Source organism: Pseudophryne corroboree, chromosome 7, assembly GCF_028390025.1.
Source record: "Pseudophryne corroboree isolate aPseCor3 chromosome 7, aPseCor3.hap2, whole genome shotgun sequence".
In the NCBI taxonomy this organism is placed as follows: Eukaryota; Metazoa; Chordata; class Amphibia; order Anura; family Myobatrachidae; genus Pseudophryne; species Pseudophryne corroboree.
The window spans coordinates 503,048,635-503,076,469 of NC_086450.1; the positions used below are offsets into that span (position 1 = coordinate 503,048,635).

Here is a 27,835-nt window from a genome sequence, read left to right on the forward strand (position 1 = left end):
TTCTGATCTGAAGGCAGCTCCAACAACTTTTGGCAAAACCCCCTAATACTACTTTCCATCCCTCACTCACCCTGACGTTCTTCTCCCAGAAGGATGGTGGCATCAGCTGTACTGGCAAATGGGTTTTAAGCAAACGAGGACTCGGCATGGAGTTAGCCAAATCCAGAGCTGGAAAAAATGTCATAAAAGGGTCTATTTACTAAGTCTTGGATGGAGATAAAGTCACTAGAGATAAAGTACCAGCCAATCAGATCCTAACTGACATTTTTCAAACACAGCCTGTGACATGGCCAGGGCCGAAACTAGGATTTTTGTCACACGGGGCAAGGTAGTCATTTGACCCCCACCCCCACCCCCCCCAAAAAAAAAAATATTTTTTTTTTTACAATAAATAAATAAAAAAACTAAAAATTAAACAATTTAAAATAAATAAATGAATAAAAATATTATATATATATATATATATATATATATATATATATATATATCTCTCTTTCAGAACTTTTTTACCTGAAGAATTGCCTTTTCTAACATAAATTTCATATCCAGGAAAAAGTGTCCCCATTTTACACATTGCGGCAGGAAAAAGTGTCCCCATTTTACACATTGCGGCAGGAAAAAGTGTCCCCATTTTACACATTGCGGCAGGAAAAAGTGTCCCCATTTTACACATTGCGGCAGACAGGTGTCCCCATTTTACACATTGCGGCAGGCACGTGACCCCATTTTACACATTGCGGCAGGAAAAAGTGTCCCCATTTTACACAGTACGCTGGCAAGTGTCCCCATTTTACACATTGCGGCAGGAAAAAGTGTCCCCATTTTACACATTGCGGCAGGAAAAAGTGTCCCCATTTTACACAGTACGCTGGCAAGTGTCCCCATTTTACACATTGCGGCATACAGGTGTCCCCATTTTACACATTGCGGCAGGAAAAAGTGTCCCCATTTTACACATTGCGGCAGGCATAGGTCCCCATTTTACACAGTACGCTGGCAAGTGTCCCCATTTTACACATTGCGGCAGGAAAAAGTGTCCCCATTTTACACAGTACGCTGGCAAGTGTCCCCATTTTACACATTGCGGCAGGAAAAAGTGTCCCCATTTTACACATTGCGGCAGACAGGTCCCCATTTTACACATTCCGGCAGGTGGTGGGGAGAGGGAGGGAGAGAGAGAGAGAGAGAGGGAGGGAGAGGGGCTGACTTACATTTGAAGCGGTTCTCGCCGCTCTTCAGCCGCCTCTCCCTCCTCGTCTGCACGGCTCCCCCTTCTCCCTCCTCCCGAGTGCCCAGCTTGGGGGGCGGGGTTTCGTGGAATGACGCGTTTGCGTCGTGACGTCACAACGTAATCGCGTCATTCCGCGAAACCCCGCCCCCCGAGCTGGGCACACGGGAGGAGGGAGAAGGGGGTTTTAAAGTACAAAGAAGTGCCAAACGGCACTGGGGCATAGGGAGATGGTGTTAGGGGGTCTCGGCGCCCCCTCCAATCCGGCGCCCAGGTCGCCTGCCCCCCTAGCCCCCCCCTAGTTTCGGCCCTGACATGGCAGTTAGGAGCTGATGAGTTGGTACTTTATGTCCGTCCACTTTATGTCCATCCAAGGCTTAGTAAATAGACCCCAAAGTGGATGGAGATAAAGTACCAGCCAATCAGCTTCTAACTGCCATGTCACAGGTTGTGTTTGAAAAATGACAGTTAGGAGCAGATTGATTAGTACTCAGGTTCTCAAACTCGGTCCTCAGGACCCCAAACGGTTTATGTTTTTCAGGTCACCTGTAGATGTTTCAAATGTGACAGTTGGTGATACACAGTGCAGCTGCTGGGTGACATGGAAAACGTGAACCGTGTGGGGTCCTGAGGACCGAGTTTTAGAAACACTGGACTAGTATATTATCTCTATCGAAGCCCCTATAGTTATTCATCTGTAGAGCAACAAAGACACATATATTCAGCACGTAGAGTATGGGATAGGATAATTACAAGTGTAGATAAGCCTATTAACAGTACTCACTGACATCCAAGTATACCATCCAAACTTTGTCACGGTGGAACCATTATCGCGGGAACCAGAGTACAATATTGGGTACATTTAACATATTTTAAACTCTATTAATCCATATAATACATGCAGGCAGCGAACAAAAAATTGGAAACGCCAATGTAAAGTTGCTGTATGGGGTGTTGGCCACGTACGGCTTCTGTGCACGTGGCATTGAGTCTATCAATGTCTGGAAATGTAGGATGTCAGCAGTTACAGGTTACGTAACAGATCACAGCAGGCCTTTTGCAAACAGGGTGTAAATTCTCCAGAGGCCACTAAGTTCCAGGACTCCTAACAGTAACCACGCCCTGGCCTATCACCTGGGCGACTAGTTCACCGTCAGGAGCCCTGTTCATTCTGTCTGATTCTTTTTTAAATCAAGCTGACAGGTGTCTGCAATCAGGCTTGCTGTTTCTTAGACTTGACCACACCGAAAACCTGGCCTGGATTCTTTCCAACTACTCCCTGCTGTTCTATATCATAGGTCTGCAAACTGGGTCCTCATTACCCCACACAGTGCATGTTTTGCAGGTCTCCACACAGAATCACAAGTGACATAATTAGCTCCACATGTGCACCTTTTAAAATGTGTCAGTGAGTAATTAATACACCTGTGCACTTGCTTGGTTACCTGCAAAACATGCACTGTGGACCGAGTTTGCAGACCTATGTTCTATATCAGTGGTTCTCAAACTCGGTTCTCAGGACCCCACACGGTTCACGTCTCCCATGTCACCCAGCAGCTGCACTGTGTATCACCAACTGTCACATCTTAAAAATCTACAGGTGACCTGCAAAATATGGACCGTGTCGGGTCCTGAGGACCGAGTTTGAGAACCTGTGTTCTAATCTATATCAATGCCAAGTATGTTCACGCTGACCCCGGTCACAGCACTGAATCATAACATGGGCATGAACGATGAAAAGAGCGCTATCTAGATGTGTTGTGCCCATGCGCAGTAATCTGCTGGATCTCACGCATGTACAAATCGGAAGCCAGTTGGCCGCTGGAGCTCACGTATGTAGAAACCGGAAGCCATGACCGCAGGTGAATTTAGGCAATGCAGCTATTGGATGGACATTGGAAACATATAGTTAGCAGCCATTGTTACCATGGCACTGGAAGGGGAAACTGTTTCCACGGTTCTGCCTCATCAAGTGCAAGGAGCTGAAACATACACAGAGTTTCCCTTTCTCTTCCAGGGCGGGATGTATTAACATACATCGCCGGCCATCTCAGCGATGTTGATCGCATATGTACTAACATATGCGATCAACATCGCAGTGCGGTGACGGAGGCCCCCCGCGATACCTGTGAGGTGGTGTGCGGGAGCCTCCATCACCTCCTTGGGCAGGCAGCAGGCTGTCCCCGGCGCCTCCTCCTCCCCCCTGCAGCCAGAAGGACCTCCAGCTGCGTTGCTAGGGGGAGGAGGAGATTACATTCCAGGTCCAGGCTGCCTGGAGGAAGGTATGCCCGGGGGGGGGGTCTTCTACAGCGGAGGCGGCGGGTTACGGTGGCCGGCGAAAAGAAACACATAGGCTTCTATAGGGTATCGCCATCCAGCGATGGCGATACCATCCAGAGATGGCGATACCCTCATCAGCAGAATTGCGGCGGTCGGGTGATAGTACTTCTGAAAATGAAATAAAACCCCCAGGGTTTTATCGCATTTTCACTTTAGTACATCCCGCCCCCATTCTTTTTCTCTTTCTCCTCATTTTCCTTAACCCCTCTTTTCCTCCTTTCTCATTTTTTTGTCTCCTTCCCTTCTTTCTCTTTTCTTCTTCCCTTCACTACACATTTCAAGATAATATACACTTGTATTATTTGATTGTACTATTTTTGTTTACCATAATTGGCTATATTAATTTGTAGTCATTTAATTATATGCTGTCTGCAATATTGATATTTCCCAAAATGTTGAAAAGAAGAAGAAAAGAAGAAGAAATATACACACAGCTTATCCGTACACTTTTCTGTGGTCATGTGTGGAACAAATTAGCAGATGTTATACATAGTGATGAGCGTATTTACTAGAGATGAGCGGGTTCGGTTTCTCTGAATCCGAACCCGCCAGAACTTCATGGTTTTTTTCACGGATCCGAGCAGACTCGGATCCTCCCGCCTTGCTCGGTTAACCCGAGCGCGCCCGAACGTCATCATGACGCTGTCGGATTCTCGCGAGACTCGGATTCTATATAAGGAGCCGCGCGTCGCCGCCATTTTCACACGTGCATTGAGATTGATAGGGAGAGGACGTGGCTGGCGTCCTCTCCATTTAGATTATAAGAGAGAGAGATTTACTGGAGCTTAGGACTAGGAGGAGTACTGTAGAAGTGTAGAGAGTGCAGAGAGTTTACTAGTGAGGACAGTGCAGTTTATTTAATATATCCGTTCTCTGCCTGAAAAAAGCGATACACACAGTGACTCAGTCACATACCATATCTGTGTGCACTGCTCAGGCTCAGCCCAGTGTGCTGCATCATCTATATATATTATATATCTGTCTGACTGCTCAGCTCACACAGCTTATAATTGTGGGGGAGACTGGGGAGCACTGCAGTGCCAGTTATAGGTTATAGCAGGAGCCAGGAGTACATAATATATTATATAGTGAGTGACCACCAGACAGTGCAGTTTATTTAATATATCCGTTCTCTGCCTGAAAAAAGCGATACACACAGTGACTCAGTCACATACCATATCTGTGTGCACTGCTCAGGCTCAGCCCAGTGTGCTGCATCATCTATATATATTATATATCTGTCTGACTGCTCAGCTCACACAGCTTATAATTGTGGGGGAGACTGGGGAGCACTGCAGTGCCAGTTATAGGTTATAGCAGGAGCCAGGAGTACATAATATATTATATAGTGAGTGACCACCAGACAGTGCAGTTTATTTAATATATCCGTTCTCTGCCTGAAAAAAGCGATACACACAGTGACTCAGTCACATACCATATCTGTGTGCACTGCTCAGGCTCAGCCCAGTGTGCTGCATCATCTATATATATTATATATCTGTCTGACTGCTCAGCTCACACAGCTTATAATTGTGGGGGAGACTGGGGAGCACTGCAGTGCCAGTTATAGGTTATAGCAGGAGCCTGGAGTACATAATATTATATTAAAATTAAACAGTGCACACTTTTGCTGCAGGAGTGCCACTGCCAGTGTGACTGACCAGTGACCTGACCACACTGACCACCAGTATAGTTAGTAGTATACTTATATTGTGATTGCCTGAAAAAGTTAAACACTCGTCGTGTGACTTCACTTGTGTGTTTTTTTTTTTTTTAATTCTATAAAAATAAAACTCATTCTGCTGACAGACAGTGTCCAGCAGGTCCGTCATTATATAATATATAATATATACCTGTCCGGCTGCAGTAGTGATATATATATATTTTTTATATCATTTATCATCCAGTCGCAGCAGACACAGTACGGTAGTTCACAGCTGTGGCTACCTCTGTGTCTCTGCACTCGGCAGGCAGTCCGTCCATAATTGTATACCACCTAACCGTGGTTTTTTTTTCATTCTTCTTTATACATACATAGTTACATAGACATCTCTTTATCAACCAGTCTATATTAGCAGCAGACACAGTACAGTACGGTAGTTCACGGCTGTGGCTACCTCTGTGTCTGCACTCGGCAGGCAGTCCGTCCATAATTGTATACCACCTAACCGTGGTTTTTTTTTCATTCTTCTTTATACATACATAGTTACATAGACATCTCTTTATCAACCAGTCTATATTAGCAGCAGACACAGTACAGTACGGTAGTTCACGGCTGTGGCTACCTCTGTGTCTGCCCTCGGCAGGCAGTCCATAATTGTATACTAGTATCCATCTCCATTGTTTACCTGAGGTGCCTTTTAGTTGTGCCTATTAAAATATGGAGAACAAAAATGTTGAGGTTCCAAAATTAGGGAAAGATCAAGATCCACTTCCACCTCGTGCTGAAGCTGCTGCCACTAGTCATGGCCGAGACGATGAAATGCCAGCAACGTCGTCTGCCAAGGCCGATGCCCAATGTCATAGTACAGAGCATGTCAAATCCAAAACACCAAATATCAGAAAAAAAAGGACTCCAAAACCTAAAATAAAATTGTCGGAGGAGAAGCGTAAACTTGCCAATATGCCATTTACGACACGGAGTGGCAAGGAACGGCTGAGGCCCTGGCCTATGTTCATGGCTAGTGGTTCAGCTTCACATGAGGATGGAAGCACTCAGCCTCTCGCTAGAAAAATGAAAAGACTCAAGCTGGCAAAAGCAGCACAGCAAAGAACTGTGCATTCTTCGAAATCCCAAATCCACAAGGAGAGTCCAATTGTGTCGGTTGCGATGCCTGACCTTCCCAACACTGGACGTGAAGAGCATGCGCCTTCCACCATTTGCACGCCCCCTGCAAGTGCTGGAAGGAGCACCCGCAGTCCAGTTCCTGATAGTCAGATTGAAGATGTCAGTGTTGAAGTACACCAGGATGAGGAGGATATGGGTGTTGCTGGCGCTGGGGAGGAAATTGACCAGGAGGATTCTGATGGTGAGGTGGTTTGTTTAAGTCAGGCACCCGGGGAGACACCTGTTGTCCGTGGGAGGAATATGGCCGTTGACATGCCAGGTGAAAATACCAAAAAAATCAGCTCTTCGGTGTGGAGGTATTTCAACAGAAATGCGGACAACAGGTGTCAAGCCGTGTGTTCCCTTTGTCAAGCTGTAATAAGTAGGGGTAAGGACGTTAACCACCTCGGAACATCCTCCCTTATACGTCACCTGCAGCGCATTCATAATAAGTCAGTGACAAGTTCAAAAACTTTGGGTGACAGCGGAAGCAGTCCACTGACCAGTAAATCCCTTCCTCTTGTAACCAAGCTCACGCAAACCACCCCACCAACTCCCTCAGTGTCAATTTCCTCCTTCCCCAGGAATGCCAATAGTCCTGCAGGCCATGTCACTGGCAATTCTGACGATTCCTCTCCTGCCTGGGATTCCTCCGATGCATCCTTGCGTGTAACGCCTACTGCTGCTGGCGCTGCTGTTGTTGCTGCTGGGAGTCGATGGTCATCCCAGAGGGGAAGTCGTAAGCCCACTTGTACTACTTCCAGTAAGCAATTGACTGTTCAACAGTCCTTTGCGAGGAAGATGAAATATCACAGCAGTCATCCTGCTGCAAAGCGGATAACTGAGGCCTTGACAACTATGTTGGTGTTAGACGTGCGTCCGGTATCCGCCGTTAGTTCACAGGGAACTAGACAATTTATTGAGGCAGTGTGCCCCCGTTACCAAATACCATCTAGGTTCCACTTCTCTAGGCAGGCGATACCGAGAATGTACACGGACGTCAGAAAAAGACTCACCAGTGTCCTAAAAAATGCAGTTGTACCCAATGTCCACTTAACCACGGACATGTGGAGCAGGGCAGGGTCAGGACTATATGACTGTGACAGCCCACTGGGTAGATGTATGGACTCCCGCCGCAAGAACAGCAGCGGCGGCACCAGTAGCAGCATCTCGCAAACGCCAACTCTTTCCTAGGCAGGCTACGCTTTGTATCACCGGTTTCCAGAATACGCACACAGCTGAAAACCTCTTACGGCAACTGAGGAAGATCATCGCGGAATGGCTTACCCCAATTGGACTCTCCTGTGGATTTGTGGCATCGGACAACGCCAGCAATATTGTGTGTGCATTAAATATGGGCAAATTCCAGCACGTCCCATGTTTTGCACATACCTTGAATTTGGTGGTGCAGAATTTTTTAAAAAAACGACAGGGGCGTGCAAGAGATGCTGTCGGTGGCCAGAAGAATTGCGGGACACTTTCGGCGTACAGGCACCACGTACAGAAGACTGGAGCACCACCAAAAACTACTGAACCTGCCCTGCCATCATCTGAAGCAAGAAGTGGTAACGAGGTGGAATTCAACCCTCTATATGCTTCAGAGGTTGGAGGAGCAGCAAAAGGCCATTCAAGCCTATACAATTGAGCACGATATAGTAGGTGGAATGCACCTGTCTCAAGCGCAGTGGAGAATGATTTCAACGTTGTGCAAGGTTCTGATGCCCTTTGAACTTGCCACACGTGAAGTCAGTTCAGACACTGCCAGCCTGAGTCAGGTCATTCCCCTCATCAGGCTTTTGCAGAAGAAGCTGGAGACATTGAAGGAGGAGCTAACACGGAGCGATTCCGCTAGGCATGTGGGACTTGTGGATGGAGCCCTTAATTCGCTTAACAAGGATTCACGGGTGGTCAATCTGTTGAAATCAGAGCACTACATTTTGGCCACCGTGCTCGATCCTAGATTTAAAGCCTACCTTGGATCTCTCTTTCCGGCAGACACAAGTCTGCTGGGGTTGAAAGACCTGCTGGTGACAAAATTGTCAAGTCAAGCGGAACGCGACCTGTCAACATCTCCTCCTTCACATTCTCCCGCAACTGGGGGTGCGAGGAAAAGGCTCAGAATTCCGAGCCCACCCGCTGGCGGTGATGCAGGGCAGTCTGGAGCGACTGCTGATGCTGACATCTGGTCCGGACTGAAGGACCTGACAACGATTACGGACATGTCGTCTACTGTCACTGCATATGATTCTCTCAACATTGATAGAATGGTGGAGGATTATATGAGTGACCGCATCCAAGTAGGCACGTCACACAGTCCGTACTTATACTGGCAGGAAAAAGAGGCAATTTGGAGGCCCTTGCACAAACTGGCTTTATTCTACCTAAGTTGCCCTCCCACAAGTGTGTACTCCGAAAGAGTGTTTAGTGCCGCCGCTCACCTTGTCAGCAATCGGCGTACGAGGTTACTTCCAGAAAATGTGGAGAAGATGATGTTCATTAAAATGAATTATAATCAATTCCTCCGCGGAGACATTGACCAGCAGCAATTGCCTCCACAAAGTACACAGGGAGCTGAGATGGTGGATTCCAGTGGGGACGAATTGATCATCTGTGAGGAGGGGGATGTACACGGTGATATATCGGAGGGTGATGATGAGGTGGACATCTTGCCTCTGTAGAGCCAGTTTGTGCAAGGAGAGATTAATTGCTTCTTTTTTGGGGGGGGTCCAAACCAACCCGTCATATCAGTCACAGTCGTGTGGCAGACCCTGTCACTGAAATGATGGGTTGGTTAAAGTGTGCATGTCCTGTTTTGTTTATACAACATAAGGGTGGGTGGGAGGGCCCAAGGACAATTCCATCTTGCACCTCTTTTTTCTTTTCTTTTTCTTTGCGTCATGTGCTGATTGGGGAGGGTTTTTTGGAAGGGCCATCCTGCGTGACACTGCAGTGCCACTCCTAAATGGGCCCGGTGTTTGTGTCGGCCACTAGGGTCGCTAATCTTACTCACACAGTCAGCTACCTCATTGCGCCTCTTTTTTTCTTTGCGTCATGTGCTGTTTGGGGAGGGTTTTTTGGAAGGGCCATCCTGCGTGACACTGCAGTGCCACTCCTAGATGGGCCCGGTGTTTGTGTCGGCCACTAGGGTCGCTAATCTTACTCACACAGTCAGCTACCTCATTGCGCCTCTTTTTTTCTTTGCGTCATGTGCTGTTTGGGGAGGGTTTTTTGGAAGGGCCATCCTGCGTGACACTGCAGTGCCACTCCTAGATGGGCCCGGTGTTTGTGTCGGCCACTAGGGTCGCTAATCTTACTCACACAGCTACCTCATTGCGCCTCTTTTTTTCTTTGCGTCATGTGCTGTTTGGGGAGGGTTTTTTGGAAGGGCCATCCTGCGTGACACTGCAGTGCCACTCCTAGATGGGCCCGGTGTTTGTGTCGGCCACTAGGGTCGCTAATCTTACTCACACAGCTACCTCATTGCGCCTCTTTTTTTCTTTGCGTCATGTGCTGTTTGGGGAGGGTTTTTTGGAAGGGACATCCTGCGTGACACTGCAGTGCCACTCCTAGATGGGCCCGGTGTTTGTGTCGGCCACTAGGGTCGCTTATCTTACTCACACAGCGACCTCGGTGCAAATTTTAGGACTAAAAATAATATTGTGAGGTGTGAGGTATTCAGAATAGACTGAAAATGAGTGGAAATTATGGTTTTTGAGGTTAATAATACTTTGGGATCAAAATGACCCCCAAATTCTATGATTTAAGCTGTTTTTTAGTGTTTTTTGAAAAAAACACCCGAATCCAAAACACACCCGAATCCGACAAAAAAAATTCGGTGAGGTTTTGCCAAAACGCGTTCGAACCCAAAACACGGCCGCGGAACCGAACCCAAAACCAAAACACAAAACCCGAAAAATTTCAGGCGCTCATCTCTAGTATTTACTGAGCCTCGGGGTGTTAGTTAAGCACTTACAGCTGTGCCCCATCTCCAGAAATGGCACCTTGACAAAGCTAGGAGCACGCATACTCTTCTCCATGTCCCCTTCCTGAAGGATCAGCTCCATTATTTCCTGCATCCAGGTGGTGCCTGCAAGGAGATCACACAAAGCCTCATGCCATGTTTTCTTCCTGACTCTGTCTCAGCAGTTTGACCTAATCAATAAAAGTAGCTGTAACTGCGAAGAATCCTTCCCACTACCCAGGCCATACCTATAAAACGCCTCTCACCTGATTTGGGGTATGATGCAACCACAATGTCGCCATCCCGAGCTTGGAAGTTGTATATTGTGTCCCATATATCGCAGATGTCCTGGAGCATTGAGACGTCCTCAATGTTACCCATCGTGGGGTTGAAGATGGATATTTCCTGCAAGATTTTCGCTGTTATTTCTGGATCCATTCTAGAAGTAAAAGATCAGAAGTGGTCTGTCAGACGCCTGCCGCCATCTGCCATGTCATGTGACTTCCATTAAAACAAACCGTTGAAAATATGTGTGTGCAAGCGATGGCACAGTATATGGCAGAGTGGGGTGCACATCAGCGGAATTTTCCTGACCCAAAGACCAGTCCAGTAACTTAACAGACAGTATGGTTTACTGAGAATAGTAATTACAGCTGTGCTCACTCTGCGTACACTGGTTAAAGGCATGAAGCGGAGCTTGTAGTGGAATGGGGTTGTTACACCTCACCAACCAGTAACTGTATATCAGATACGGGTAGCGTTACAGGATGCTGGAGAAACCATAATTGGGGGTTATCAGGAAGGTCTTGGAGCTATGGGGAGACGTCTGTATCCCATTATGTCACTCTACACAGTGACAAGATGGTGCCGTGCTGGCACAGTAGTAACTACGGCAGCCATCTTGGTTTGGGAATGAAGCATCCCTGGAGGAACCATTTTGGAGTACGTGCAGCCATGTTATTGGATAAATGATGGTTCATACTATCAATGAACGTGGAACAATTTTTTTATCACTGAGGCGTAAGACGCAGAGGGGACCTGCATCAGTTTTGTTGTACAAAAACACAGATTTCCGCACTATGGGGTTTATTTACTAATATTTGTGTTTGTTCCGATTTTTAGGGAGTTTGGTCTCGAATTTTATCGGACGTATTTTACTGCAACTTTTTGAATCCATCTACGGTAATTTACTAAGCTGCCGAGTTTTCTATTTTCGTATTTTTCGATGTCGATGTAATTCGTATTGTTGGGCAGTGTTTTACGGGAGTGATTAGCAAAATACTGCCGGACATAACACAATGAAGTCCGGCTGGATCAGTGAGATCCATGCAGGGCTTCATTGTGTACATTATGATAAGTGTGTAAATAGTTAAAAAGCAAAAAAAAAAATAGCATGAGTTCCCTCCTCCTAAGCATAACCAGCCTCGGGCTCTTTGAGCTGGTCCTCGTTGTAAAAATACAGGGGGAAAATTGCGTAGCTCCTAGCCTGTCAATCAGCAGGAGCGCACTGGCTAGAATGGAGGAGAGCGCTCCTCCATTCTACTCAATGATGGGAACTTTGCGGTCTGCGGTTAACCGCAAAGTTATTTGGGGTCACTCTTGTGGGTGTTGTTGTAGAACTACAGGTACCAGCGGGCACGTTATTTCCCCACATGCTGGTACTTGTGGTTCTCCAAGTACCAGCTTGCGGGGAGGCTTGCTTGGACTTGTGGTTCTTCAACAAAAAACAATATTCTTATTTTTACACAAAAGCTATCAGCCCGGCACCCACCGCCCAGGGGTGCTGGGGACAGCCTCGGGCTTCAGCCCTGGCCCTTAGGTGGCTGGAGGGGGGTGACCCCTTGATTTAAGGGGTCCCCACTCCTCCAGGGTACCCTGGCCAGGGGTGACTAGTTATGGGGTAGTGCCACGGCTGCAGGGACCAATATAAAAGTGTCCCCCGGCTGTGGCATTATCTCTCTGGCTAGTGGAGCCCAGTGCTGGTTTTAAAAATACGGGGGACCCCTACATCTTTTGTCCCCCATATTTTTGGAACCAGGACCAGGTGCAGAGCCCGGTGCTAGTTGTATAAATATGCGGGGACCCTACGCAATTTTCCCCCCTGTATTTTTACAACCAGGACCGACTCAAAGAGCCCGAGGCTGGTTATGCTTAGGAGGGGGGACCCCACGCAATTTTATTTAAAGATTTTTAACCTAAACAGACCCTTTCCCACAGATAAGCATGCAAGGATCTCACTGATCCGTGCATGACTATCCAAACACGCCAGGAAAAAGCAGGTCTATTTTTTTGCTGCTTTTTTTTTTACGATTAGCAAAAAAATACAACCATAATTGAACATTCAGGGACAAACACCAAAATACGAATGAATAGAAAATTCCCGTGTTGTATGAACAAACAGCCGCATTTGACCGATGGTCTATTCATTCGTATTTCTGCCCTCTGCCGTGAAAACCATTACGAATGGCCCCAACACTGCCCAGATTTGTGCTTCGTAAATTCCCGAGATGACACTTAGAAGAAAAAAAAAACTCGGACAAAATCGGGACTTTAGTAAATAAACCACCAAGCCTGCGTACCTGCGTGCGCTGGAGGGCTGTTGTAACAGTACACAATGATAATGGTGCACTACCTACCTGCTGTGGATTGGCTGTTTGTGTATTGAGCCATCCAGCTAATAGCATTTATAGCATTACCAGAGTACTCAGAGTTACCAAACTTTTCCCCTAAAATAAGCTATAAACACAGCTACAGTATTTGGGTGAACACCAAACTCAGACTTCCTCTGCCCCCTGGTGGTAAGAGTGCAGCAAATCCTCTGCGAGAGGACGTCACTTAATTTCACGACTAGCTATATGTGAAGCATACTTACCGACTTTTTGGCTGCTCTCTCCGGGAGAGAGCAGCCAGGTCGGTGCGGCAGGGGGTCCGGCTGCACTGTACGTGCAGAGGGGGGTGGGCCGGAGGCGTGACGTAGGCGGGCCGGGGGCGTGTCAAAGGCGGGCCGGGGCGTGACTACGGGATCGTCCCGTTTAAGCCCCGCCCCCCGCTGTGTAATGCCGCTATTGCAGGCATTATACAGCAGGGGGCGTGACTATGATGACGCGATTCAACAAGAATCGCGTCATCGCCTGCCCGGACCGCCCACTTTACTCGCTAAGTGGGCGGCCGGGCAGAGGGGGACCCCTGTGACCGGGAGACTTGCCTGCTCTTCCGGGGGGCCGGGAGGGTCACCCGATTTTCGGGAGCCTCCCGGCCATTCCGGGAGAGTAGGCAAGTCTGATGTGAAGTTTGGGAATACATACTGTGCAGTGTGAATTCATAAATGGGCGCATGATCACATTAGCGTGTGTTACGGAAGTTTGGCCGTGATGTCACCCTGCATGGACCGACTGCCACTGCTAAGCAAGAAGAGAAGCTGTATAAATAGACCTGTAAGTGTAGTTGTTGCCCATAGCAACCAATCAGAATCTAGCTATTATTTATCTAGTACTCTCTATAAATTGATAGCTATAAGCTGATTGGTGGCTAAAGGGAACACCTATTATTCTCCTTTTTCGATGGGTTGATAAATCACCACCTAAATATCCTATCCGTAAGGACTGTGTAACCCTCTGGGACAGGTCCTCATTGGGCACCATTACAGTAAACAATGTGAAACTGCTGCGATACCTGGGTTTATGTGTATAAATAGAAATAATAATAATAATAATAAGAAGAATTTTATTTATATAGTGCTCTTTCTCCAACACGAGTAAAGGCGCTTATTGCATGCATGTTAATTGATTATTCTGTTATATGGCGCCACCTGATCTGGAAAATGTTGAAAGAGGAGAGCACTACTGCACAGGCTTTTTCTGTCCTAGAGGGAGGCTTCATGCCCTATCCCAAGATGGCCACTGAGATCTCTACTGAGCATATGCGGGAGCCATCATGTCTTTACTGTGTGAGAAAGTGGGAAACAGAGTCTCCAGCTTACACCCTATCAGAGACCTGTTTAAGAACCGCTATAGAAGTATTGGTCTGAATACCACAAGGGGATGTGTGTAAACACGACAAGTTAATAATGAGAAATACTAGAATGGCTGTAATAGAAGTGAGTATATAATGTTGTCTATAGTACCCTCCTATTTCTGGAGATATGGCACAGTTTGCTGACCACATATGCCAGCCAATTTATATAAATGATTTTGCTCCATTCTTGACCTCTTCAGATGGCGCTAAACAAACGGTATACTGCTAAGTGGTTCTGCTTGGGACAAGTGTCTCATCGTCCGAACAGGTTTGTTTATGTTTACAAGGTCCAGTGGAGAAGTTGCCCATAGCAACCAATCAGCTTTGAAAGAAGCCTTTGTCAAGTACATTCTATAAAATGTAGGGGAGATGCTGATTGGTTGCCATGGGCAACTTCTCCACTGGCCTGTTTCTCCACTGTTTTCACTGCTTTATGAATAGACCCTATTTACCTCTAGCACTTACTTTTAGATGTTTAGGCAAAACAAGAATATACAAATCCTATATTAGATAAAATCAATATGACTTTATTCACCGAAAACGGGGCGTGGTCTCTGGAAAAGGGGGCATGGCTTTGCAACAATGCAGAGAACGCCTGACACGCCTCCCGTTTTCGGCACTGAGGGGGCACGCCCAGCGCTCTATAAGTTGCTGGCATGCCCTCTCTCCCTCTATGTCCTGTGAATAGATGCTATGTGCACGCTAAGCAGAGCAGCAAGTGCAGGAGCCTCCGAACTGCCCCCCACCGTGAGACACTGCGGACTGCGGATGGGACAGCGGGACAGTCCCAATTTTTTGGGACAGTTGGGAGGCATGCTTTATTAGAAGTAAGTTTTTACAATAAAAACATGGTATGGATATATCCAATACCAGTATACAACATATATACACAAATACAGATACACAAGCATTAATGCAAGTCTCTGCATAAATATATAAATACGTTTCCTATGGGGAAGATACTCTTTTGAGCATTTTTATCTTCCCCACTTTATGTCTTGATGGCAATATACTCTGATAATCAAAATGCAAGTCCGTTCATAGTAGATAAAGGGAGACATGTACTAAGCAGTGATAAAAGTGGAGTAGTGATCCAGTGAAGAAGTTGCCCATGGCAACCAATCAGTGTTGACGTTACATTTATAATTTGCATACTATAAAAGTATACAGAGCAGCTGATTGGTTGCCATGGGCACCTTCTCCACTTTTATCACTGCTCAGTACATATCCCCCATGGTGTAATTCTCAGTTAAGCAATGGTAGTTGAGTTTGGTGTACTTAGTAAGTACTTACTGCTTATTCTGTTTCTCACCACTTGTACCAAATCGGTCAATCCTCATCGCTTCCAAAGTAGATGGAATGAACAAAGGTGTCTCCCGGGGATGAAGCCTGTTTTCAGGCGAAACGCGTTGATCGCGGTGTGGAGAAGACGCTGACCATTACAGATTACAGCACCTTGCCCTGTCTGCCGGCAGACACCTTTGTTCATTCCAACTAAGGCCAGAAATGCGGCCTAAACTCAAAAAATACACTTTCCCAGTATTGGCCACATTCCCATATGTACCAAGCTCTGGAATGCGATACTTTCCAGAGTTTGGACCTGGTGAGTAATACCATCTTTAGATCTCGGAGAACGTGGACTGGCAGCGGCAGCTCCTGCTTGGCTGCCGGATAGCGAGCTCCGATTGGCTCATGAGACGGCGCCTCATTTGAAATAGCCACCAGCAGTGACCCCACCCTCCCCCAGTGCCTGTGCATAGGAACACTCCACCTCTGTTGACTGTGGCTGAGGTGGAGACACGGCTGGATCCTATCCACGGCTGTCTCCTCCACCGCTGCTGGGACTCTGCAGTTCAATGCGCGGGACCAGTGGCGGATCTTGCCACGGGCAAGAAGTACTTTTGCCCGGGGCGCCGCTTTCTGGAGGGTGCCGGCGCCATCCGGAGGGCGCCGCACCATGCCAAGATCCGCCACTGTGCCCGCCGCTGGTCCCCCACTTTGAAGGGAACCAGACGCTACGCGCCTAGTTTCCCTTCATGGAGAGGACCTGTGCTGTGCGGTGCGCAATGACGTCATTGCGCACCGCACAGCATAGTGGCACAGACACTAGGGGTCATAATTGACCTCTAGTGTCTATGCTGTGCTATGGGAGAGACGTAATGACGTCTCTCCCATAGATCCGAGGACTGGAGAAGAGCGGCGCCGGCGGAGGAGGAGGTCTGGAATCAGGAGCGGGGATTGTAAGTATACTTTTATTTTATTTTTATTTTTCTTCCAGCTGCGCTACAGGGGCACAAATGGGGGTGTAACTGACCACGCCCCATATAAAGCCACGCCCCTATTTTTGCCCGGGGCGCCACATGGGCAAGAACCGGCCCTGCGCGGGACTAACCTCCGGGGACTAGCTGTTTTAGGTCCTGGCTTCCTGGTCGCTTCCCTGTTGCTGCTGATGATCTGCAGATGCCTTCACTGTAGTGTCCGCCGCCTGGGCTATTTGCTGATGGTGCCATCTTAGGTGCTGGTTGCTGGCTCTTTACATCTACTGCCTGGCTCCCCTAACTTCCATACTACCTGCCCCGGTGCTCCGCTGGTGGGCCTGGTCTCTCACCTGAGCCCTTCTGCACCTGTATGAGGCTATGGCATTGTGTGGAGGTGAGTGAGGAGGTGGGGCTCTGAGACACTGCTGGCGCCATCTTGAGGTGAGTGTTTTCACACCAGCCTCAACTACTTCAGACTGTACCTCGTAGCACCTCAATTATGTGACTGTACCTTTATGGGGACCAGTTTCACCCTATCTGCCGCCTCACTGATAGAGTGACATGTTATGATAACACCCACCCTCACCGCCCAAACAGGTTTATGCACCAACTGATGCCCCACCCACATTGCAGCTCCACCCACAATATCCACAGTGAGGGGCGCCATAATCAATGTTCGCTTACCAAAAATGTTGTCTCGGGCTGGCTCAGCCGGTGTTACCGGTATGTACCAGATAAGTGGTGGGATATATACGATGTGTAGTACATCCTGCCCTAAATCTGATTACTCATTCTTATTAAATTAATTATAAACTGTATGAGGAAAGATATGAAAAGATAAGTGAAAAAGAAAACAAGAAAATATAGGGCCTAATTCAGCAAGGATTGCAAATTATGCTAATGGCTAACCCACGCCCCCGTCACGCCCATGTTTGCATCGGTACGCCCCCCATTTCCAAGCCACACCCCCGCAACACTTCGTCACCGTACCGTGAACGCCTCTCCCTGATTCACATTTTCTGTGTGGCGCCCGCGAGCCGAATGCAATACTTCCGACTGGATCGCGATTTGCGATCCAACCTGAATTAGCCCCACAGTTCTCTAGAAAAGTGTCACAGAGCAGTGCCTCTAATCCGCTACGGCACTTATATGTACTAAGCCTTGGAGAGTGATAAAGTAAAGAGAGAGATAAAGGGGACATTTACTAAGCAGTGATAAGAACGGAGAAGTGAGCCAGTGGAGAAATTTCCCCATCAACCAATCAGCAGCTCTGTATCATTTTATAGTATGCAAATTATAGATGTTACTTCAGTGCTGATTGGTTGCCATGGGCAACTTCTCCACTGGCTCACTTCTCCGCTCTTATCACTGCTTAGTAAATGTCCCCCAAAGTACCAGCCAACCAGGAGCTGATTGGCTGGTGCTCGATCTCTCTCCTCTTTCTCACTTTCGAAGGCTTAGTACATCTGTCCTAGTATATGAAGCTACGACACAATCTGGCCCGATAGAGTATAAAGTATAAAAACCTTCTCTGGGATGATGTCCTGGCTGCCAGAGGTGAGAACGCTCCGCCAAATGCTTCAGGAGAAATACAACACAATCATTAAATGAGGGGGCGACGCAGAGAACTCAAGGCGTCTGTTACCCTTCATCAGGGGCCGCATCTGTCTGGAATACAAAGTTCCTGTTTATATATTTGGGAGCGCTGACATCACTAATTAACCATGGAAGTGCGGAGGGAAGAGAGTGCAGTGCAGGGATTACGCACCTTGTGTGCCAAGACATGCGTGTAAATAGAAGCAGCACTCGGAGACCTGAGCTCACTGCAGGGAAGAAGAAGCAACTTCTGTGCATAATATGTAGTTAAATATTAGTATTTAATTAGGATGTCAGATTTATCTGCATTATACGTTGTACAATAGTCCTCAGTAACATTACTCTATTGTCTTCCTATACGTAACATATTTGCTGGGTATTTGGTCTTGGTTTGTAGAGATGAGCGGGTTCGGTTCCTCTGAATCCGAACCCGCCCGAACTTCAGTTTTTTCTTCACGGGTCCGAGCGACTCGGATCTTCCCGCCTTGCTCGGTTAACCCGAGCGCGCCCGAACGTCATCATCCCGCTGTCGGATTCTCGCGAGACTCGGATTCTATATAAGGAGCCGGACGTCGCCGCCATTTTCACACGTGCATTGAGAGTCATAGGGAGAGGACGTGGCTGGCGTCCTCTCCGTTTAGAGAAGAGAGCGACACAGTAGAGACGAGAGAGACACAGTATTGGGGAGCATTATTACTATTAGGAGGAGTACTACTATACTACTATACTACTTGCTGAAGTGATATAGATTAGATAGTGTGACTGTGTATTGTATTAATTATCTGACTTGTGGGGGAGACACTGACAGTGGGGAGCAGTTAGAGTCTGAGAGCAGGACTCAGGAGTACATATAACGTACAGTGCACACTTTTGCTGCCAGAGTCAGTGCCACACTGCCATTGTTGTGACCACACTGACCACCAGTATAATAATATATTTTGTGATTGTCTGCTTAGGACTCGGAGTACTAGTTGCAAGTTGCAACGTGACCTGACCACCAGTTTAATAAATCAATCACCACCAGTTTAATATATATATATATATATATATATATATATATATATATATATAATTGTATATAATATATATATATATATATATATATATATATATATATAATATTGTATACCACCTACCCGTGTTTTTTTTTTTTTTTCATTCTTCTTTATACATACTACTATAGTAGCTTACTGTAGCAGTCTGCGGTGCTGCTGACCTGACAGTGTCCAGCAGGTCCGTCATCAGTCATTACATAATAAATATATATAGTACCTGTCCGGCTGCAGTACTAGTGATATTATATTGATTTCATCTCATTATCAATAATTTATCATCCAGTCTAGACTCTATATTAGCAGCAGACACAGTACGTTAGTCCACGGCTGTAGCTACCTCTGTGTCGGCACTCGGCAGTCCATCCATAATTGTATACCACCTACCCGTGGTTTTTTTCTTTTCTTTCTTCTTTGTACATACTACTATAGTATAGTAGCTTACTGTAGCAGTCTGCGGTGCTGCTGAGCTGACAGTGTCCAGCAGGTCCGTCATCAGTCATCATTACCTAATAAATATATTATCTACCTGTCCGGCTGCAGTACTAGTGATATTATATATACATACATATATATATTGATTTCATCTCATTATCAATCATCCAGTCTATATTAGCAGCAGACACAGTACGTTAGTCCACGGCTGTAGCTACCTCTGTGTCGGCACTCGGCAGTCCATCCATAATTGTATACCACCTACCCGTGTTTTTTTTTTTTTCTTTCTTCTTTGTACATACTACTATAGTATAGTAGCTTACTGTAGCAGTCTGCGGTGCTGCTGAGCTGACAGTGTCCAGCAGGTCCGTCATCAGTCATCATTACCTAATAAATATATTATCTACCTGTCCGGCTGCAGTACTAGTGATATTATATATACATACATATATATATTGATTTCATCTCATTATCAATCATCCAGTCTATATTAGCAGCAGACACAGTACGTTAGTCCACGGCTGTAGCTACCTCTGTGTCGGCACTCGGCAGTCCATCCATAATTGTATACCACCTACCCGTGGTTTTTTTTTTCTTTCTTCTTTGTACATACTACTATAGTATAGTAGCTTACTGTAGCAGTCTGCGGTGCTGCTGAGCTGACAGTGTCCAGCAGGTCCGTCATCAGTCATCATTACCTAATAAATATATTATCTACCTGTCCGGCTGCAGTACTAGTGATATTATATATACATACATATATATATTGATTTCATCTCATTATCATCCAGTCTATATTAGCAGCAGACACAGTACGGTAGTCCACGGCTGTAGCTACCTCTGTGTCGGCACTCGGCAGTCCATCCATAATTGTATACTAGTATCCATCCATCTCCATTGTTTACCTGAGGTGCCTTTTAGTTGTGCCTATTAAAATATGGAGAACAAAAATGTTGAGGTTCCAAAATTAGGGAAAGATCAAGATCCACTTCCACCTCGTGCTGAAGCTGCTGCCACTAGTCATGGCCGAGACGATGAAATGCCAGCAACGTCGTCTGCCAAGGCCGATGCCCAATGTCATAGTACAGAGCATGTCAAATCCAAAACACCAAATATCAGTAAAAAAAAGGACTCCAAAACCTAAAATAAAATTGTCGGAGGAGAAGCGTAAACTTGCCAATATGCCATTTACCACACGGAGTGGCAAGGAACGGCTGAGGCCCTGGCCTATGTTCATGGCTAGTGGTTCAGCTTCACATGAGGATGGAAGCACTCAGCCTCTCGCTAGAAAACTGAAAAGACTCAAGCTGGCAAAAGCACCGCAAAGAACTGTGCGTTCTTCGAAATCCCAAATCCACAAGGAGAGTCCAATTGTGTCGGTTGCGATGCCTGACCTTCCCAACACTGGACGTGAAGAGCATGCGCCTTCCACCATTTGCACGCCCCCTGCAAGTGCTGGAAGGAGCACCCGCAGTCCAGTTCCTGATAGTCAGATTGAAGATGTCAGTGTTGAAGTACACCAGGATGAGGAGGATATGGGTGTTGCTGGCGCTGGGGAGGAAATTGACAAGGAGGATTCTGATGGTGAGGTGGTTTGTTTAAGTCAGGCACCCGGGGAGACACCTGTTGTCCGTGGGAGGAATATGGCCGTTGACATGCCTGGTGAAAATACCAAAAAAATCAGCTCTTCAGTGTGGAGGTATTTCAACAGAAATGCGGACAACAGGTGTCAAGCCGTGTGTTGCCTTTGTCAAGCTGTAATAAGTAGGGGTAAGGACGTTAACCACCTCGGAACATCCTCCCTTATACGTCACCTGCAGCGCATTCATCATAAGTCAGTGACAAGTTCAAAAACTTTGGGTGACAGCGGAAGCAGTCCACTGACCAGTAAATCCCTTCCTCTTGTAACCAAGCTCACGCAAACCACCCCACCAACTCCCTCAGTGTCAATTTCCTCCTTCCCCAGGAATGCCAATAGTCCTGCAGGCAGAGCCGGCCCTAACCAATATGATGCCCTAGGCAAGATTTTGGCTGGTGCCCCCTAGCACCGCCGCTAATTCTGCAAGAGATGCCTGACATGAGTCAGCTGGCAGCTCTGCTAACGTCGGGCGCTTTTTGTTTATAAAAATGCATCGTATTTGCTTTACTATGTGGCTAGGATGCACAAGCAGCTTCTGCTGATTAAAATGATATGCAGCATGCCTATATTCTGTATGAAAATGCGGCTGTATCTGTGTATGAAATGCTACATTACAGTGATTTCCAGGAATACACACAGAATATAGGCATGCCACATATCATTTTAATCAGCAGAAGCTGCTGGTGCCCCTAAGCATATCAAATGCCCTAGGCATTTGCCTAGTTTGCCTATGCCTAAGGCCGGCTCTGCCTGCAGGCCATGTCACTGGCAATTCTGACGAGTCCTCTCCTGCCTGGGATTCCTCCGATGCATCCTTGCGTGTAACGCCTACTGCTGCTGGCGCTGCTGTTGTTGCTGCTGGGAGTCGATGGTCATCCCAGAGGGGAAGTCGGAAGACCACTTGTACTACTTCCAGTAAGCAATTGACTGTCCAACAGTCCTTTGCAAGGAAGATGAAATATCACAGCAGTCATCCTGCTGCAAAGCGGATAACTGAGGCCTTGACAACTATGTTGGTGTTAGACGTGCGTCCGGTATCCGCCGTTAGTTCACAGGGAACTAGACAATTTCTTGAGGTAGTGTGCCCCCGTTACCAAATACCATCTAGGTTCCTCTTCTCTAGGCAGGCGATACCGAAAATGTACACAGACCTCAGAAAAAGACTCACCAGTGTCCTAAAAAATGCAGCTGTACCCAATGTCCACTTAACCACGGACATGTGGACAAGTGGAGCAGGGCAGGGTCAGGACTATATGACTGTGACAGCCCACTGGGTAGATGTATGGACTCCCGCCGCAAGAACAGCAGCGGCGGCACCAGTAGCAGCATCTCGCAAACGCCAACTCTTTCCTAGGCAGGCTACGCTTTGTATCACCGCTTTCCAGAATACGCACACAGCTGAAAACCTCTTACGGCAACTGAGGAAGATCATCGCGGAATGGCTTACCCCAATTGGACTCTCCTGTGGATTTGTGGCATCGGACAACGCCAGCAATATTGTGTGTGCATTAAATATGGGCAAATTCCAGCACGTCCCATGTTTTGCACATACCTTGAATTTGGTGGTGCAGAATTTTTTAAAAAACGACAGGGGCGTGCAAGAGATGCTGTCGGTGGCCAGAAGAATTGCGGGACACTTTCGGCGTACAGGCACCACGTACAGAAGACTGGAGCACCACCAAAAACTACTGAACCTGCCCTGCCATCATCTGAAGCAAGAAGTGGTAACGAGGTGGAATTCAACCCTCTATATGCTTCAGAGGTTAGAGGAGCAGCAAAAGGCCATTCAAGCCTATACAATTGAGCACGATATAGGAGGTGGAATGCACCTGTCTCAAGTGCAGTGGAGAATGATTTCAACGTTGTGCAAGGTTCTGATGCCCTTTGAACTTGCCACACGTGAAGTCAGTTCAGACACTGCCAGCCTGAGTCAGGTCATTCCCCTCATCAGGCTTTTGCAGAAGAAGCTGGAGACATTGAAGGAGGAGCTAACACGGAGCGATTCCGCTAGGCATGTGGGACTTGTGGATGGAGCCCTTAATTCGCTTAACAAGGATTCACGGGTGGTCAATCTGTTGAAATCAGAGCACTACATTTTGGCCACCGTGCTCGATCCTAGATTTAAAGCCTACCTTGGATCTCTCTTTCCGGCAGACACAAGTCTGCTGGGGTTGAAAGACCTGCTGGTGAGAAAATTGTCAAGTCAAGCGGAACGCGACCTGTCAACATCTCCTCCTTCACATTCTCCCGCAACTGGGGGTGCGAGGAAAAGGCTCAGAATTCCGAGCCCACCCGCTGGCGGTGATGCAGGGCAGTCTGGAGCGACTGCTGACGCTGACATCAGGTCCGGACTGAAGGACCTGACAACGATTACGGACATGTCGTCTACTGTCACTGCATATGATTCTCTCACCATTGAAAGAATGGTGGAGGATTATATGAGTGACCGCATCCAAGTAGGCACGTCACACAGTCCGTACTTCTACTGGCAGGAAAAAGAGGCAATTTGGAGGCCCTTGCACAAACTGGCTTTATTCTACCTAAGTTGCCCTCCCACAAGTGTGTACTCCGAAAGAGTGTTTAGTGCCGCCGCTCACCTTGTCAGCAATCGGCGTACGAGGTTACATCCAGAAAATGTGGAGAAGATGATGTTCATTAAAATGAATTATAATCAATTCCTCCGTGGAGACATTGACCAGCAGCAATTGCCTCCACAAAGTACACAGGGAGCTGAGATGGTGGATTCCAGTGGGGACGAATTGATAATCTGTGAGGAGGGGGATGTACACGGTGATATATCGGAGGATGATGATGAGGTGGACATCTTGCCTCTGTAGAGCCAGTTTGTGCAAGGAGAGATTAATTGCTTCTTTTTTGGTGGGGGTCCAAACCAACCCGTCATTTCAGTCACAGTCGTGTGGCAGACCCTGTCACTGAAATTATGGGTTGGTTAAAGTGTGCATGTCCTGTTTATACAACATAAGGGTGGGTGGGAGGGCCCAAGGACAATTCCATCTTGCACCTCTTTTTTCTTTAATTTTTCTTTGCGTCATGTGCTGTTTGTGGAATGTTTTTTGGAAGGGCCATCCTGCGTGACACTGCAGTGCCACTCCTAGATGGGCCCGGTGTTTGTGTCGGCCACTAGGGTCGCTTATCTTACTCACACAGCTACCTCATTGCGCCTCTTTTTTTCTTTGCGTCATGTGCTGTTTGGGGAGGGTTTTTTGGAATGGACATCCTGCGTGACACTGCAGTGCCACTCCTAGATGGGCCCGGTGTTTGTGTCGGCCACTAGGGTCGCTTATCTTACTCACACAGCTACCTCATTGCGCCTCTTTTTTTCTTTGCGTCATGTGCTGTTTGGGGAGGGTTTTTTGGAAGGGCCATCCTGCGTGACACTGCAGTGCCACTCCTAGATGGGCCCGGTGTTTGTGTCGGCCACTAGGGTCGCTTATCTTACTCACACAGCTACCTCATTGCGCCTCTTTTTTTCTTTGCATCATGTGCTGTTTGGGGAGGGTTTTTTGGAAGGGCCATCCTGCGTGACACTGCAGTGCCACTCCTAGATGGGCCCGGTGTTTGTGTCGGCCACTAGGGTCGCTTAGCTTAGTCATCCAGCGACCTAGGTGCAAATTTTAGGACTTAAAATAATATTGTGAGGTGTGTGGTATTCAGAATAGACTGAAAATGAGTGTAAATTATGGTTTTTGAGGTTAATAATACTTTGGGATCAAAATGACCCCCAAATTCTATGATTTAAGCTGTTTTTTAGGGTTTTTTGAAAAAAACACCCGAATCCAAAACACACCCGAATCCGACAAAAAAAATTAGTTGAGGTTTTGCCAAAACGCGGTCGAACCCAAAACACGGCCGCGGAACCGAACCCAAAACCAAAACACAAAACCCGAAAAATTTCCGGTGCACATCACTATGTTTGTGGGAAAACCAGAATGGGTCTCATTCTGAGTCGCACGGATCTCTCTTAACGGATGCAAATGGCGAGTTCTTGCATGCGCATATGTGAATGCATGCATCTTTGTGCGTGTATGTCCTGTTCTGAGTCGCACAGAACTCGGACACATCGGTATTACTGTAAAATACGGCATTTAGGGAAGGGAACCGGGCGGTGACAATGTGAGTGCACGTAACCGCCCTGGGAGTGTATCAAAAGCTCTGTGCTCTTCTGAGTGGTGCATACAGGGAAGGGAGGCCTGTGTTGGAGGGCTCTCCAGCACCTAGCGTGGGCTGGTGCAAGTGCCGACACCAAAGATGGCAGCCGCGTCTGCCGGCATACTATCCCTACAGAGCAATACTCTGGTTTATTAGTGACTCCAACACATGATGTATGGCTTAGTATAATGACACAGCAGGCTACATACTGCCCCATACAGAACCATGCATGTACCATGAAGAGCGTTGTGCCAGGCAGGTTACACATAACAATTCAATACCATCCGGTTCCCATAGGAGCTGTGAGGCTCCATCTGAGGGAAGACAGATTGTGTTACAGAAACATGATCAGACTCAGTAGAATAAAGATAAAGTATTATAATTGATTCAGAATAACGAGGCTTTAACAAGAAATCTGATGCGCCCAGGCTCAGGCAGAGTAGGAAAATGCATTTTGTAGATAATTGGAAGAACCTGATTCATACGCACCTACTTGTGAAAACTAGTTTCAGGGAGTCAGGTACGTCTTTATGTATGAGCTTAGGGCAGCTGCCCAAGGGCCCCAAGATCTGAAGGGCCCGGTTCATCCTGGTCATTGTTTAAAGTACTATTGAATCAAAAGGCTGATGTTTATTAACCGTTTACATATTTATTTGTGTGAACGGGTGGGTAAGGGGCCGAGATACATTGCTTTGCCCAGTGGCCTACACTGCTGTTAAGATAGCCCTGAATATAGCTGGTAGTAGTGGACTGCGCAGTGCGGACCACCATTGAGGAGGGGGGTCATGCTCTGTCCAAACGGCGTGTCTAGCTCCACATATCGACATTTATATAAGCTTAATACTTATTGTGAGATATTTTACACATTACTCCACACTGACCCTGGTTGCAGTCTCTATAGTGCTGGGGGGAATGCCATGGGCTGCCCGATCTCTGTGACCAGAAGTGATCAGGACACGCTGAGGGAGGAGCCGCAGGTGCAGAGAGACCAGCAAGTGCCGCAGCCAAATGATTAGATAAATAAAAAAAATGACAAGGGGGGCACACAACCTGCAGCGCTACCTGGCTATTCTTCTATGTAGCGCTTTACAAGTAGCCAGTTGCCAGAGGTACATGGATACACAGGGCGGCGTATTACCGGCGGTCCTGCGCCCACAGCGGACATGCGCTATGTGCCAGGCTGGCACACACCTAGTTATGGCCCTGAATGATAATATAAACGCACTGCATTTTTTGGTACTGTGAATGTGTGAATTTTATGGGTCTTACAAATGCTTACTTGCTTCCTGGACTGGCTACTGTGGGGTTGAATGCCTGTAGTTTACCAGCAGACCAGTGAAGAATGAGAATACAGGATATTAGAAAAATCTGGGTAAAGCACTTACAGCTCTGGAAAGTAAAAACACAACCCCCCCTTTTTTTTTGTAGCGGTGCTGTGGATCAGTATGCAGCGCTGGCCATCCCACATGCGCCCGTCTCGCCCGGGGGGTGTGGAAGGCAGTATTGGAACTGGTGGCGCTGCTGTGGAGAGGAGGCGAGGGAACACAGGGGAACCTGTCCAGCGCCGCCTGTCATGTCTGCAGTGCAGAGGAGCACTGAAAAGTTAAGACATAAACACAAGACCCACTGACTCTGCCTCCCCAGCGCTGCAGTTCTCCTCACATATGAGCTGGTCATCAGGGGTGGACACAGACGGTGCGCCCACAGGACAAATGCGCTGTGTGCAACGCACCATCTGCCCATAGGTAGTTACGGCCCTGGTGATAATGCACCAGCCAGTCAGATCCTGTCATTTTTTTCCAAACCCATAATGATTCGCTGGTGCGTTATCACCTTGTCACCTTGCTTATCACGGCTTTATCACTTCTTTATCCATTCTCGTTATCACATTGGGGCAGATGTATTAACCTGGAGAAGGAATAAGGAAGTGCTAAACCAGTGATAAGTGCAAGGTGATAAATGCAACAGCCAATCAGCTCCTAACTGTTAATTTACATATTGGAGCTGATTGGCTCGTGCCTTTATCACCTTGCACATATCACTGGTTTATCACTTCCTTATGCCTTCTCCAGGTTAATACATCTGCCCCAATGTTACCTTGCTTATCACTGCTTTATCACTTCTTTACCCCTTCTCGTTATCACATTGTCACCTCACTTATCACTGCTTTATCTTTTCTTTATCCCTTGTCGTTATCATATTGCCACCTCACTTATCACTGCTTTATCACTTCTTTACCCCTTCTCGTTATCACATTGTCACCTCACTTATCACTGCTTTATCACTTCTTTATACCTTCTCGTTATCACATTGTC

General features: G+C 47.1%; 1 protein-coding gene across 2 annotated transcripts in view; it reads right to left on the bottom strand.

Moving 5' to 3' along the window:
- Positions 1-27,835, bottom strand: part of LOC134945807 (sulfotransferase 1C1-like) — a 43,385-nt gene that overhangs the window by 6,462 nt on the left and 9,088 nt on the right. The window contains exons 1-4 of one of the 2 annotated variants that reach the window (XM_063935318.1): positions 18,155-18,300; positions 10,623-10,795; positions 10,369-10,482; positions 71-168 (exon numbers count right to left, since the gene is read on the bottom strand). In XM_063935318.1, coding sequence (XP_063791388.1) covers positions 71-168; positions 10,369-10,482; positions 10,623-10,794 — 384 coding nt within the window. In that variant the 5' untranslated portion in view covers position 10,795; positions 18,155-18,300. Of the gene's footprint in view, positions 1-70; positions 169-10,368; positions 10,483-10,622; positions 10,796-18,154; positions 18,301-27,835 lie in introns of those variants that run through there. The other variant, XM_063935317.1, reaches the window with a different exon arrangement.